Below are 14981 nucleotides of genomic sequence, written 5' to 3'. Positions count from 1 at the left end.
GCTCCTCACCGTAGGCCACAGAGGGGATTCGGAGGATCAGACAGGCCCTTGAGTACGTTCATAAAATGTATATAAATCACTATTTCTCTGAAATAGTTTTCCTCAGGTCATCTAAATGATCCATGACTCCCAAAAGATTGAAAGCCTGGGTTTTATCTGGTCTTAGTAGTTACTCAGAAAGATTTAGGCTGCCCTTATTAAGGCGGGATGGGGGCGGTCCTACTTCTATAGCACTGCCCTGTGAAGTAGACTCCCAGGGACTCCCTGGATCCATCACTGAAGAGAGACGTTTTCAGGAACCACGTAGTATACATCAATAGGAGTCATTACAGTGACCCTGTGGCCCTCGGAGCCTTCCCGAAAGCAACTCACATCGACCAGACTCAACTCACTACGGTCTGGAACACGAGGCAGCCAGCTGAGGGCAAAGGGCAGGCAATTGAGCATTTGGGGAGCAGAAGCACAGCTAAGAGGCCAGAGTGGTCAGGGGAACTCATATTGACTGCCCTCCTCCTTATCCCTGGGTCCAGGAGGGGAACCCAAGAAAGTCACTTATCTGGCCGGAATCCCATGTATGCGTGGGAATGATTGGGGATGGAGTTCCTGAGATTCTCCTCCTGCCAGCGGCCAGGAGTCAGCAGCATCTAACTGGGCACAACTTTGGACCGAGAAGGGGTCACGTGCTATTCCGCTGACCTCTCACTGGCATCCGGAGCTCCAGTGCAGCCCTGAGCCTTGGCCTCCGGGCCACGGTGACAGGTGTCAGGACGGACCTAGTAAGTCAGACGGGCTTGTGCCCTTCAACAGGTGCGCTGCACCGTGGGCCTGCCTCTTGGAAGAGGAAGGGGAGGAGAGGGAAGAGCTAGCCTGAGGTCACTGCTCCTCGGGGCTGGCAAGTAAGTCCTGCTTGTGAAACAGGCATCCTGGCCACCGCAGCCCAGGTCCCCATGGTGTCCAAGCACGAAGACCCACCTCCAAAACGAGTTAGCAGAAGGGGCGGCACACTGCCCGTAAAGGGCCAGATGGCAAATGATTTAGGCTTTGTGGGCCATATGGTTTGTGACAGTCGACTCCCATTTGTAGCGCAAAAGCAGCCACAGCCAATGTGGAAAGCAGTGAGGGTAGCTGTGTTCCAGCCACGCTTTTTTTTGTGAACACCAAGATTCAAGTTTTACATCATGTTCACATCAAAAAATTGTCTTCCTGTGATTTCTCAATCACTGAAACACAGAAAAATTATGCTTAGCTCACAGGGAATAAGAAATAGGCAGTAGGCCAAGTACAGGCCATAGACTGCTGACCCCGGGGGGAGGAATCACCAGGGCTAGAGGGGCTTTCTTGTGAAAATGCAGATTCGGACCCAGCAGGTTGGGAATGGGGCCCGAGACTGTGCATCGCGAACAGGCTTCCAAGTGATGCTCAACCTGCTGGTCTCAGGACCATATGTGAGGAGTAAGAGGTTAGGAGACTACTTTCGGAAGGTCTTGGAGCCCAGTGTACTGAACAGTCCTGCCTGGAAGTGGGACTCCTCTGGAGCCTCCCTACCTGCTAGCGGGTGCCTGAAAGGGAAGGAGGCCCGGTGGTGTGCTGGCAAAGCCCTCTTTGCGGGGGGAGGGTTGGGGGTGTGTCCATATGCTCAGACCTCAGGTCATGCTAACCGGGCAACACTGCCCATCACGTCCCCTGGGCCCGAAGCAGGAGATTTAGCGGGGAAGGATTTATCTGCTCTTTCACCAGTGTTTGCACATTCTTGATCACTTATAAACATTGGTTCTGAGGGACTGAAACAGTCTCAAGTCAAGTCTGAAAGAAGCCAGATCTCTGGAATTTAGTAAGGTACAATTTACTTGGACGGCGGGGAGAGAAACCCAAAACCCAGGAAAATTAAAACTGCTAAGTTTGTAGTGGCTGAAAGACCCCAATCTGGGGTGCTGTGACAGGAAAAAAACGTATTCAAAATCCCCCAAGGTACAGGAGACTTCTCTAGGGCAGGGCCCGACAGACGCAAGGTCAGCAAATGGAGGCCACCCTAATTAATAGCGCACCAGCAAAAGGCACTGGAATTAAAAGGTGTTTGGAGGGCTTCCCTGGTGGCGCAGTGGTTGAGAGTCTGCCTGCCGATGCAGGGGACAAGGGTTCGTGCACTGGTCCAGGAAGATCCCACATGCCTCGGAGTGGCTAGGCCTGTGAGCCATGGCCACTGAGCCTGCGCGTCCGGAGCCTGTGCTCCGCAATGGGAAAGGCTACAACAGTGAGAGGCCCGCGTACCGCAAAAAAAAAAAAAAAAAAAAAAAAAGGGTATTTGGAGAGATCTTCTCGCCTTTGACAATGGAAGGTCAACTCTGTGCTCCCAGGACAGGCCCTCATCCCTCTGGTCTTCCCCCGCCACAAACAGTGGAGGCCTCCCGGGCCTACCCTTTATCCACTGGGCTCCAAGGAAAATAATTCTTTTTTCCAGCTGACTCAGGTACACTGTCCAGCGGCTTCATTAATGAGAGGAACTTATGTCCTCTAAGCATTGGGAGGGGGTCGGGGGAGGCAGCTATTTTCTCACAAAAAGCCCATACCTTCTTCCTTGGGCTTTTAGACTTTCCAGCATTTGTCCCTGACTCCCACCTAGTGGCTTCTTCCAGTATTGCACAGAGACAAAGAGCCTCCCCACAACCAGCACACCAGCCTAGCAGGAGTCCCTTGGGAGAGAAGCACAGGAAAGAGAGCGCTGACACCTACAACTCTCGAGCTCTCAAGTTCACACCTATAGTGGGGAGAGCAAGAAACACGCATAGGCTTCACTTGTTTCTTTTTTTGAAAAACAATCACCAAAGTTCCCCTTTTCTAACATCCAGAAAGCCAAGATTTTCCTATAAAACTCCCGTCTGTGACTTTTCAAAATGAACATGTTTGCCACATAAATACCCCACCCATCTCTTGCTCCTGGCCCTGAGCGGAGAAGAGAGATGAATCGCAGGGCACAAGAAACTCAAGCTCACGGTTTATAATTTGTAAAACAGCTTCTCCCCCCCCCCGCCTTTATTTTTTTTTGTAACTCCTCTGGCTTTTTAATATGGTGAGCAGATTTGCTTCTCTGGCCGGAATGAAAGACTGAGGGCTGAACCTAGCGGGAACGTCGGAGCGCCGGGAGCTGAAGGAGCCGCCATCTGTGACACGGCGGCTGCACTGACAATGGGGGTGGCCGTGCACCCTCCTGGGCTGGTCTTTTTGTTTCTGGAGAGACTGGATAAGAAGGTAGCTGAGAGCACGCGAACATCTGACGGACAGACTGACACAGGTCAGCACACACCCCAGAGGGGCCTTACTTCCCTTACAGCCAGGCCCAGAGGAAGCTGCCGATTCAGGGCCTCCCATTTCAGGGCTCCGGAGATGATCAGAGATGGCGGCCTCGGCCGAGCCCCGACATGGGGCAGCTGTGCCTAGAGGGGCTCCCTAACCTGTCTCCCCTTTGCAAACCTAAATGTCTAGACTGAGGAAAGCAGGGGCTGGTGGCTACCAGGGGGGGCCGCTCTATAGCCTTTAAACTGCAGGACTGAAATGCGTGGCCGGATCCTGCAGACGGACTGTCAGACCAGCTCTCCTTTCCAGTAGGGAAACAGTCCCACAGGAGGGAAGAGAGGTTCACCCGTGGCCACACGCGAGTGGCAGAGAGCTGGCCTTTTGCCTCATCCCACACCGCTTCACCCTGGTTTGCTCCCCTCCACCTGCCCAAGCACGCTGGCCAGGACACCTGCACCCTGGCTGAGGAGAGCATGGGCCCTCTGGGAGGCCACACCGACTCCACGAACACTGCTTCCAGAGGGCGGCACAGAGAACAGCCCCTCTGGAGCATCTCTGCCAAGCCGCCCCCCCCCCCCCCCCCCCGCCCTGGAGCCCGGGCTCTGCCCTGACGTGCCCACACTCCGCGGCTGCTGGGTTTACCTGCCTTTCTTCAGACTTCACCTTCAGCCTCCGAAGCCTCAGGTCTTCAAAAATCTCCCTGACCCACATCTGAAGTAATGAAACAGTGGAACAGACCGATGCCTTGCAGATGAGGAGTGTGTGTACCCGACTATTAGAGAAGGCCCCGGAGCTGCTCCATCTGCAGACCCTGCCGGCTCTGGTATCACTTGGGCATCTCCCAAGAACCTGGGTCACCCGCCCGCTTCCCCCGCTAGCTGGCTGTTTCCCCAGCCCTGCAGGGCCCACTTGAAGCTGGCTGACCAGCCCTTTACGGACTCCACTCTCCCTGAGGGCTTCATCCCCCCAGGTCACCACAGGCCTAGGAGGCAGCTGCAGGGAGAGGAACAGGTGGCCCCTTTCCGGAACTCAGCTCCATTCCCATCACAGCAGAGATGCTGCAGCCTTCCAGCCTGGGCCTCAGCTTCATCCTCTACGAGTCCTGACTCTGAGCCGAGCCCCGTCTGCCAACCATGAAAGAGGCTCCCACTCTTCTGCTATCACAGGACAGCCTCACTGATGCTTCTCTGCAGGCCAGGCTCCGTGATCCCCGCTCGCCTTGGTCTCCAGGAACCTTTCCTATACAAGAGCCCCATCCGAAGCGCTTTGGCACTTCACCAACTTTCTGAGGCTAAGCCCAGAGTTCAGATACTGAAACTGTGCCCCACAGAGTTAACAGAAGCTGATAATAGAAATGATTGAACTTGTCTTATAGAACAGATAAGGGAACAGCTTGCTAAAACCCCTTTGCTTGTAAATTGCCTTCATTAAGTTCACTTGTTTTTTCTTTCTGTTTTCCTCCCTTTAATTGCATACCATCCCAGCTTCATGCAGCCCAGCTGTTTTACAGGAACTTGGAGTCAGCTCCTGCCCAGTGTGAGCCCGCAAGGGACTGGATGGCACCACCCTAAAACTGGGCCTGCGCAGATGTCTAATGAGTGGCCTTTTGACATCAAAGGACTGGAAAACTCCATCCTCAGATGATGCTGAGGGCCTCCATCTGGAATATGCAGAAGCATTAACCCAGGTACACCTGCGCAGAACACCGATTTCCTCACTTTTTTCCTACTTCCAACCACTTCTCCCCTAAGACCACCCTCTTATCCCATAAACACTCCAACCCCCTCGCCTTCAGCGAGGCAGATCTGAGACATTCTCCAGTCTTCTCACTTGGCTGCCTTGTGAATAAACTCTTGGCTGTAAACCACAGCATCTCAGCATTTGGCCTGCTGTGCATCAGGGAAACAGACCTGGTTGGGTAACAGTTCTCCTAGAACAGGGGAATCCAGGCCCTTTGTTCCTTTCTTCATTGAAGTCCCAGAGGGACCCCAGCTTAGAGAGCCCCGCACATACCCTTCCAGGCCTGAAGCCCACCTTTCCTCATTCTATTAGGGGCCAAGGAAGGGAGGACCCTGTTTTAGGCCCCAAAGCCCTGGAAACTTGCCCACCACCTAGCACCACTGAATCCTGGGCAGTTCTGTTCCATGGATACTTGTCTTTAGGATAAGCCTGGCTTGTTTGTAACTATTCCCAGGCCGAGAATCGCTGCTGCTGCCAGCCAATCTGTGTCCAGCCCTGCCAGCACCCAGCAAGGAGGAACCAGCCCCACTGTAAAGAAACAGCTGCCCACACACGGGCTTTCTGACCACTTTGCACTAGGACCACAGCTCCCTCACCGTTCAAGACATAAGGGCGGGGGCCCAGGACTAGTCCGCTATGTGCTCGAACAGCCAACCGCTTCCCCACATCCACTGCGGCCTCTTCAGCAGCCCCTGTTTCTGTGTGCTACAGCTGCCAGTATCTGTGACTGAATATCCCAGTTACACTTACTGTTGAACAGTAACAGGAGACCACGATTCCTACCCTCTCACCCCAGCTAATTATTGGCCCTTGGGTGGAGACCTGACCCAAGGGCAGCTAATCCAGTGCAACAACCTTTAGAAAAATCTCTCCAAGGCAAGCATTCCCCCAACCATTGTAAACAGACCCCGAAACAGATCTGCAAATCTAAATGCAAGCTGTTTTCTGCAATGCATCTTCCAAAACCAACCACAGCTGAGCATAAATGAAAATCTTGAATTTCTATTTCTTTTGCAATTAACATTTCTTCATAGACCTGGAGGGCTTGGCTCAAATTATGAGTTAACCCAATGAGATTCTTTCCTTCAGGGGTTAACACACACACACACACACACACACACACACACACAGAGAAAATAAGAACTTGTCAGTCAACAAGAATAAAATCACACCTAAAGGACATGTGACAGTCGCCCTGAGCTGTCTTCCTAAGGGACATTTCCCCCCCTCCATCATGGTTCCTTCCCGACAGACGCCCCCCCTTCCACTATGATCAGTGAAAGCACCAACACTGGTTCCCCAGCCTCCCTGGCAGCTAGGGTATGCACATGCGAACAAATCCTGACCATTGGGACCATATGAGAAGCTAGGGGGGTTCAGAGAAATCTTTCCCAGTTTTATAAAAAGAGGACATATTCTACCTCTGGACACAGCTGTGTGTGTGTGAGGACAGGCTGCCCGGAGCTGCAGTAGCCTTCTTGCAACTGTTAGGGGACACACCTGAGAAAGAACCAACACCCTGAGGATGGTGGGGAGAAAGATAAGAAAAGCTGGAGCCCTTGAGGTCATCCCAGAGTCACTGATTTAACCCTGGGACCGCCCATCCTCTGGACATCTCGTTAGTGACATTTAAAACTCCTTACTGTTTATGCCTTACTGTTTATTCTTTCTCTGAGAAAGAATCCCAATTGACAGGTGTCATAAGGCAGGGTTGGATCACGCCAGGCCAGCATATGACAAAGCAGTAACTGAGGTTTACGACGAAAGAGAACAGCACAAACACCCAAGGGACGTACAGATACCATGAATTAGGACTACCTGCCTGAGCCCTCGAGCTACCTTGTTAGCTCCAATTTTAAGTCACATGGGATTTTTTTTTTTTTGGTAATAATTCAAGCGAGTCTCTGGTTTAAAGCAGTGCTTCAAACTTTAATGTGAATACGAATCACCTGGAAATGGTTCAGTGGATGGGGCAAATTCTAACTTTTTTTTCTTGAAGACAAGCTGTCAAGTGATACCAAAATGCTGGTCCATAGACCACAACTTGTACAGCAACATCTTCTGACTAAAAGTACCAACCTAAGGCAATCTAAAACCAATCTAAAGAGGAGCAGTGGGTTTCTTCACGGCCTTGGCTTCTATCTCCATACAGATAAGACCTGCTATGGAATGTGTGTGCCTTGTAAAATGACTTTAGGTCTCTGAGACCTAAAATATACACAGGTGGTCTCTGTCTAGAATCAAAACCTTAAACAGCCAGCCCTGGTTTCTTGGAATGTTTATATGAACTTCTGACCTCCCTAAAAGTACACCATTCATAGGTTGCTGATGGCCATAACTACTCCAAAAAGTTTTATGAATGCAACAACTTTTAGAAAAATCTCTCCAAGGCAAGCATTCCCCCAACCATTGTAAATAGCCCCCAAAACAGATCTGCAAATCTGAATGCAAGCTGTTTTCTGCCATGCATCTTGCAAACACCACATCAACTACTTTGGGATCAAAAATATTTTTTAAGAATCTCTTTTGGTAAATTATAGAAGTTAGATCCATACTTCATGCCACACACTAAAAAGATTGATGAATTCGAGTAAACCATGTGATACAAATCAAACTAAACCTACTGAGAGAGAATACAGGTGAATATTATTTGATCTGAGGTCAGGCAGGGCCTTTCTAGAAAGAAAAGAAGAAATTCAAACAGGAAAGACTGATAAAATTAATTAGTTACAATCCTTTTAAAGTCTTTGCCTCAAAAAACCACCATAAATAAACCACGTTTTAAAATAAAGTGAGGAAAAGAAATGCCACAAAGCAAAGGGCTAGTAGAAAGTCATTTAAGCATAAGAAAAACACTAAAATCCTAATAGGGGTGGGGGTGAGAGAACACAAAATATTAACAGACCAGACTAGGGCAGGCACACCCAAGGGACTCAAGGTGATCTCTGGAGGGGTGGGGGTGGGGAGGTGTGTGAAGAAAATATTCGAGCTATTTTCTTTTTTAAAGTTTTTTTGATGTGGACCATTTTTAAAATATTCATTGAATTCGTTACAATATTGCTTCTGTTTTTATGTTTTGTTTTTTGGCTGCCAAGCATGTGGGATCTTAGCTTCCAGACCAGGGATCGAACCTGCACCCCATGCACTGGAAGGTGAAGTCTTAACCACTGGACCGCCAGGGAAGTCTCTAGAGCTATTTCCTTAACCTGTCCTTTAAAAAGGATTTTCTATCTGGGACTATGTTTTACAATTTACATATATTAGGACAATTTTCCATATACGAATGTGTATTTGGAGAAGGAATTTTTTTCATATTGGGGTAAGAAATCAAAAATTTGGAGACAATATGGAATACTAATTAGCTAATAAAAAAATTTAGCCTTCCTAAACAAAGAAATGCAAAGATAAAATGAAGCCGTTTTTTCCTATGAAATGAGTAAAGCTATCTTTTCAATCTTAGTGCTTGTTGATCAGGATATACCTCAAACCCTGCCAATGAAAATATAAATGAGTAAAATCTTTTTGAAAAGTGGTTTGGAAAAACGCGTCACAAGGCTTAAAGATTAATATCTTTGATCAGAGTTGCCAGACTTAGCAAACTGTATGAAACATACTTATTAAAAATTCATCGTTTATCTAAAATTCCAACTTAACTGAGCATTCTGTATTTTGTCCGTTAACCCTGCTTTAACTCTATTATTCTACTTTCACGATTCTATCCGAAAATCTTTCGATATAACAACAAATATTTCTAGACAGTCTGTGCAGCAATGCCGTATCATTAGTGAAAGATTAAAAATAATTTCAATTCAACATTAGAGAAATGGTTCCATAGATTCAGGCACATCTATACAAGGTAAAAATACAGTCACTGTAAATTATGTATTTGTAGTCTTTCTTTATCCCACTTCAGGCAGATATTCACAAGTTTCGCTGAAGAAATGTTCACGTGTTTCCTGCCCTATATCTGCCAGAGATGGTACCTACTGTACAGTACACAGGCACCGTCTCACCTTTCTAAAGTTCGATAAGCTCTGAGTTCTAAAATGCATGTGGACCCAAGGGTTTCAGACTGAGGAATTATGGACCTATCATTTTCTTGAAGCTTCATAAAATTTTCTGTAAACACTACAGCCCGAGTCAGTAGTACTTAGCAGGACTGCAGGGAGGGATGGGCGCCCATGCCAGGTGTAAAGTGAGCTGGAAAGCCGCAGCTGCAAAGAGAGGTGGGCAGAAGATGGTGAGACATGACAGGGGAGAGGCCAGGATCAACATCATGAAGCTGCAAGTACGGTAACAGCCAGAGAGTTCCTCTCTAGCGAAGCAAAGGGGGATCCTTCTGCTGTGGGAAGGAGAACTAAACTACCGAAGCCATCCCCCAGCAACTCCCAACCTGGTTAAGAGTGTGAGCGGAGAAGCAGGTGGGGACTTCTGTCCCATTATCGGCACAAGTCTGAGAGGACCCCCAAGAACCGCCTTCATGTGGGGGAGGAATGAGGAGCCAGCTTGCAAACCTGACCTGTAACAGGCCTACCCGAGACCCATCCAGCAACCTTCACCTTCCTCTCTGGGCATTATCGGTTGCTACTGTAACGAATTACCACAAACGTAGTGACTTGCAAAAGCCCAAAGTCATTACCTTATAGTTCTGGAGGTCAGAAGTCTGAAATGAATCTCACTGGGCTAAAATCAAGCTGTTGGCAGGGCTGCTCTCCCTTCTGGAGGCTCCAGGGGAGAGCCCAGTTTTCCAGCTCCCGGCAGCTGCCTGCACCCTTCGGTTCTCGGCCTTCAAAGCCAGCAGCGGCGGCGGGCGACTCCTTCCCCCACCACATCCATCAGACACTGAGTCTTCTGCCGCCCCCTTCCACTTATAAGGACGCCAGTGATTACACTGGGCTCACCTGGAGAATCCAGGCTGCTCTCCCTATTTTAAACTCAACTGATTAGCAACCTTAATTCCACCTGCTTCCTTCCCCTTTGCCACATACAGTAACTTATTCACAGGTTCTGGCCATTAGGATGTAGACATCTTTGAAGGGCTGTTATTCTCCCTACCTATGGGTATGCTACAGAACTCCAGGCAGACAACCTATGTAATGAAAATGTTGAACAACACATATAATGGATATAATAAAGAATTCTTCGGTGCTCAGAGGAAGGCATGAGGATAAGACTGTATTGACAGACTCCTGAAGAGGAGTAGCTAGGACATCTGGGATGTAACCCGTCTAAGCACAAATGACTTGGCCTCCAGAAAAGAGGATCTCAACCTCCTTCGTCTGTGGTTTTCAACACCAACCTGCCCCTCCCAATTTAGTGGTCCTGTTCCTGTCATCCCATCTCTGTGCATACTTCCCGATTTTGAATCAGATCCACTGGATTCTAGCTTTAGAAGACTGCATCCCAGCTTTCATCCTCAGACTCAGCTTGGGTAACAATCACATGCTCCCTCTGGCTTACCAGCCCTGGACTGGGTGCAAATCCAGATCATTTCCAGAATGGACTGGTTCCTTGCCTTACCCATTCCCAGCTATTACTCGTCTTTTAAAGCTGACTGGCTGGTCTCCACAGGGAAGGAGATGGGTAACAAAAGCCAAAAATTTACAGCTTTGGTTACTCATCTGCTTCCCTTAAAGACCAGCAGGTGTGCAGGATTGATCTAGAGAGGGCAGAAGGAGAGTCAGGAAACCTGCGTTCCACTCTAGGGGCAGGAAGGACTTCTAGGGCAGGGTGGTCTGAAGAGTAGGGACAGCAATAACGGGATGGATGAGGCAACAAGGTTCTAGTTTGTTGTAAGAAACGAGGGGCATGGTGGGTTCAGCTGAAAATAGAGACCCCAGCTAGGGATTATAACACAGCAAATTGTGCATGTACTATCTGGGGGGAAACACCTTCCATGTTCGCTCTTCTCTGGCCCTGGATTTCCCCTTCTCAGGAGAACAACGGGAGGGGCCCAGGCAGGCTGACTGTGGAGCTTAAGCTGCTTGACCAGGCCCTACCCTTCTGCTGGGAAGGACCACCACCCACTGCGGGTTGGCCAAATCTGGACAGGAAGCAAGAAAAGACTGGACAGTGCACAGATGAAGTAACAGCCCCAGGTGGTGGTGGCATGCCAGGGGCTCCGTGACCGTGTTCCCCACCCAGGCCATGGGCCTACTCACCAAGCTCTCCTCGAACCACTCCTTTATGTAGGCAGCTGTGGGGCCTGGGATCTGGCTCAGGAGGGCTGCTCTCTCCTGAGAATGCTCCAGCGTCTCCAGGGCCAGCCTCAAGTCCTCGACGAGATGGAGCAACGGGAAGGGCTTCATGTAGGAAGCCGCGGAGGCCAGTCCAGGCTCACAGGTACCATCGCTAATATCTACCCCCGTGTTAGTGCCTGGAACAAGAGAGAGGCGGGAACCTCGGTAAGAAGGGTGGATGCCACGGGCAAGGAACTGATAAACAGCCAAGTTAGTGAAAGGGGAGAGGAAAGGGATGGATAAGAAGCCTAGAGGAACCACTTCTGCCTCAGCAGAATCACTCACAACATGAACTTTGCAGAAATCACCTTTCATCCTGGCTTGGGCATGAGAGAGGCACATGACTGTGCCCATTGGGACTGGCTTAGGGAAGCTCACAACTTCAGACAACTGGGAAAGCACAGCTAGACCTCACCCACGACCAAGGACATGTGCGCTAAAATGGTGAGATGCCCGTCTTCAGCTCTGATATTAATAAATTTGTCCTCTTCTACGTTCATGTGGTAGACTGCACAGATGGCCACCAAAAATCCATCCCATCCTCGTGTGGGCATTCTACTCCCCTCATCCTGAGGTGGATGCTGACTCTGGGCTGGTCTAGTGACTCGCTCTGATCAGCAGGATGAAGAGGAAGGGATGCTGTGTGGGGTCTGGTGAGGTTGAGTGAATCGAAATCTTTCTAGATCTTCCCAGTTGGGAAATTCTATACCCTCTGACATACTCAGAGGGTATAGAATACAGAGGGTATACTTCTGACTTGTATTTATTACTGTGTGTATCCATATCTCATCTCCCTTTATGGGCTGTGAAGTCTCTGAGGGCAGAGCCCCTGTCATAGTTAGCTAACATAGTCATCATGCCCCCTGACCAGTAGATGGTGAGGGGGAACTGGACTGAATGTCTGTACGTATGCTTGGATGAATAGCTAAGAGGAAGAGTACCTGGATTTCCCCAGAGATCTGGGATACTGGGTCTTTTTCTAAACTGGTATGTCCCAAATAGGACTGTTTTTGCCTTTCTAAACCCCACCATTAAAAAAAAAAAAAAAGTCTTCTTTGCCTAATATGTACAGTGATATATTTTTCAAACCAGAACTGGGGCAACAGAGTCTAACAAAGGATTTCTGTGCTCCTTTCATCAGTAAGAAACACTTTAGAAAATATGGTTCGTAGTGGAATTTCTAGGGCATTTGGATTGTTTATAAAACCAACAGAATAAAATATTTGAAGTCAGGACTCTTGCTGGAAAATGTGGGCTGTAGGGCTACCACATCCACGGTTGCACTGCAGGCCTGACGTCTAATTCCAGGTTCCTCTGCTCTTTTAAAAGCCAACTTCCTACTTGCCATGGCAGTCTTTGGAATGAGAAATCCACACAGAAGGAAACAATTACTATTTGATTGCCGGTTTGCTTTCTGAAAGGGCAGGATAGAGGGAGTCGCGGATCACAATCCACAAACAAGTTCATGGCTCTGGGGAACTAGGAAACGGCCCTACTACCCACACTCTGATGTGTGCTCAGCGCTTTCCGGCTCGTGCAAATACAATTTAGAGTCGACTAGGAGAGGCCACAGCCAAAAACGTCAGGAAAGAAAATGAACAGAAGCAGGGCAAGACCCCCCAATCTCCAAACAAATGCTAAGTAATCCCTCTGCATCCTGGACACACTTCAACACACACACACACACACAGACACACACACACATTTATAAATGGAGGATAAGTCAGGCCAGGAGTAGGTGGGAAGACTGAGATTTTCATTCACTTGATATCATTCCTTGGCCTTGGACAAGTTCCTTCCATTCTCTGGGCCCCTCCCTGCCCTAAATCCTTGGGATTCTTCCTTACTATTCAAATATTGCGTATGTGTGTAAATGTGTATGAGTACATGTGTATCTGTGTCTATTTTTACACATGTATACACACGTAAAAGACTTTAATTTCTATTTCTTTGCAATTTCATCAACACACAGGCTCAGAAAATGGTCCAGAATGGTGAAACCCCTAAGGCCCAGCATTAGCAAAGGCAACAATCACCCAGGGAATTCCCTGGTGGTCCAGTGGCTAGGACTCAGAGCTTTCACTGCTGTGACCTGGGTTCGGGGAACTAAGATCCCACAAGCCTCGTGGCGCGACCGAAATAACAACAACAAAAAACCAGTCACCCAGAAGACTCAGTTCCATACTCCACACACATTCCCTACAGATGATCAGTTCCTATGGAAAAACTACAATCACAGAGGAAAATACATCAAAATCGGAGTATCAGATGCAACAAATAAGAAAATGCATGCCTTCATACCTGGGTTTAACGAAACAATACAAAAGAGACAATAACATAAGGCAAGGTGTTGACCCCTAAATTACGTCTCGGAAAACAGCAGCTCACCTCATGTTCAAGCCCAAATAAAGTTTCTCTTTGGGGGCAATCTCTCAATTACTTTATCTTGAACAACAAAGCACTCTTTAGGGAAGATAGATTAACACAGGGGACTTCAATTTTACATGCAGACTGAAATCACCTGGGGAGTTTTACAAACTACAGATGCCAGGGTCCCAACCTCCAGAGGTTCTAATTTGATGGGTCTGAGGCTGACCTGGGAGAACAAAAAGCTCCCCAGGTGATTCTAACGTGCAGCCTAAGTGGAAATCATTGACTAGCAAATCAACGCTGATCGATGTCAAATTCTGATGTTTAGAGAGGACAACCTGAGAATTTTTATTTTAAGCACCCACAACCAAAATTTAATACAGATTCAGTAATTGTTAGGGGAAGGTAAGACAACATAAAATGCAAATATAGGATTTCACTGAAAGCCTTTTAATGATCGCTTTCAAAAGCAACTAAGTATGGGTGTAGTAGTAATTAGGGTTATTCAGAAATGTTTTGGCTCTCCTCTACTTAAGCTCATAGTAGGATAACACTTCTGCCCCTTGAAGTTACTCACGGCCACACGACTTCCTCTGGGCAATAAACATGAAAAGTGATATGTGTCGCTTCTGGGAGAAAGTCTTTAGGAACCAGAGCACAATTCCTCATATCTCTTTCACTTGCTCTGGTCTCTGGCAACGGTGGGGACTGAATCAGCCCGTGTTCCAAAGGGAAGATGATGTGGACCAGAGCTCTAAGGAGACCCGGGGGGAACCTGTTTCAAGCTGCTGACATTCTGGGACTGTTTGTTATTGCAGCATAACTTAGCCTGTCTTCACTTACACAAAATAAATATGTTGAACAATTTAGAAATATATACATATAAGACAAACTTCTAAAAAATGATCTTTTACTGCATGGACCACTCCACCTGCCACAAGCCACAGCAAGGGTAACAGGGAACCAGCATCCTCAGTGCTCTGAGCCCAGTGTGCAGTCTGGTCTCACGAGGGGGTCTGAGCCGGAGACGGGACCCACCCCCCACCTCTCAGCCACATTCACTCAGTGTTTAGCCCCAAACACAGGTCTCTGGGGGGGCAGGATGAGAAACGCTGACATGCTGCCCTCCTGGGAAGATAGCCCAGCAGCTAGCTGGATGCCAGGAGCGGGGGTCCCTGTGTGCGTGGCTCCCCCAGCCTGGGGTGGGCTTCTGCCCTGCTGAGCCAGAGCAGGGAGGGAAGGCACACACCTTGGTTCAAAGACCACAGACGCTCATAGTTCTTACCAAGTTCTGGTAGATTCTATGGAATAAAATGTCTCTTCAGTGAAATGGCTCAGGAT

General features: G+C 48.5%; 1 protein-coding gene across 3 annotated transcripts in view; it reads right to left on the bottom strand.

Moving 5' to 3' along the window:
* The window catches only part of PPFIBP2 (PPFIA binding protein 2), a 111142-nt gene that overhangs the window by 81261 nt on the left and 14900 nt on the right, over window positions 1–14981 (bottom strand). For all 3 annotated transcript variants that reach the window (XM_065883167.1, XM_065883166.1, XM_065883168.1), the window contains exon 2: window positions 11193–11407. In XM_065883167.1, the coding sequence (XP_065739239.1) occupies window positions 11193–11407 (215 nt within the window). The remainder of the gene's footprint in view (window positions 1–11192; window positions 11408–14981) is intronic.

This window comes from Phocoena phocoena, chromosome 8 (genome assembly GCF_963924675.1).
Source record: "Phocoena phocoena chromosome 8, mPhoPho1.1, whole genome shotgun sequence".
Taxonomy (NCBI): Eukaryota; Metazoa; Chordata; class Mammalia; order Artiodactyla; family Phocoenidae; genus Phocoena; species Phocoena phocoena.
The sequence above is the reverse complement of the archived record's forward strand: the minus strand, read 5'-3'. Positions and strand labels throughout refer to the sequence as shown.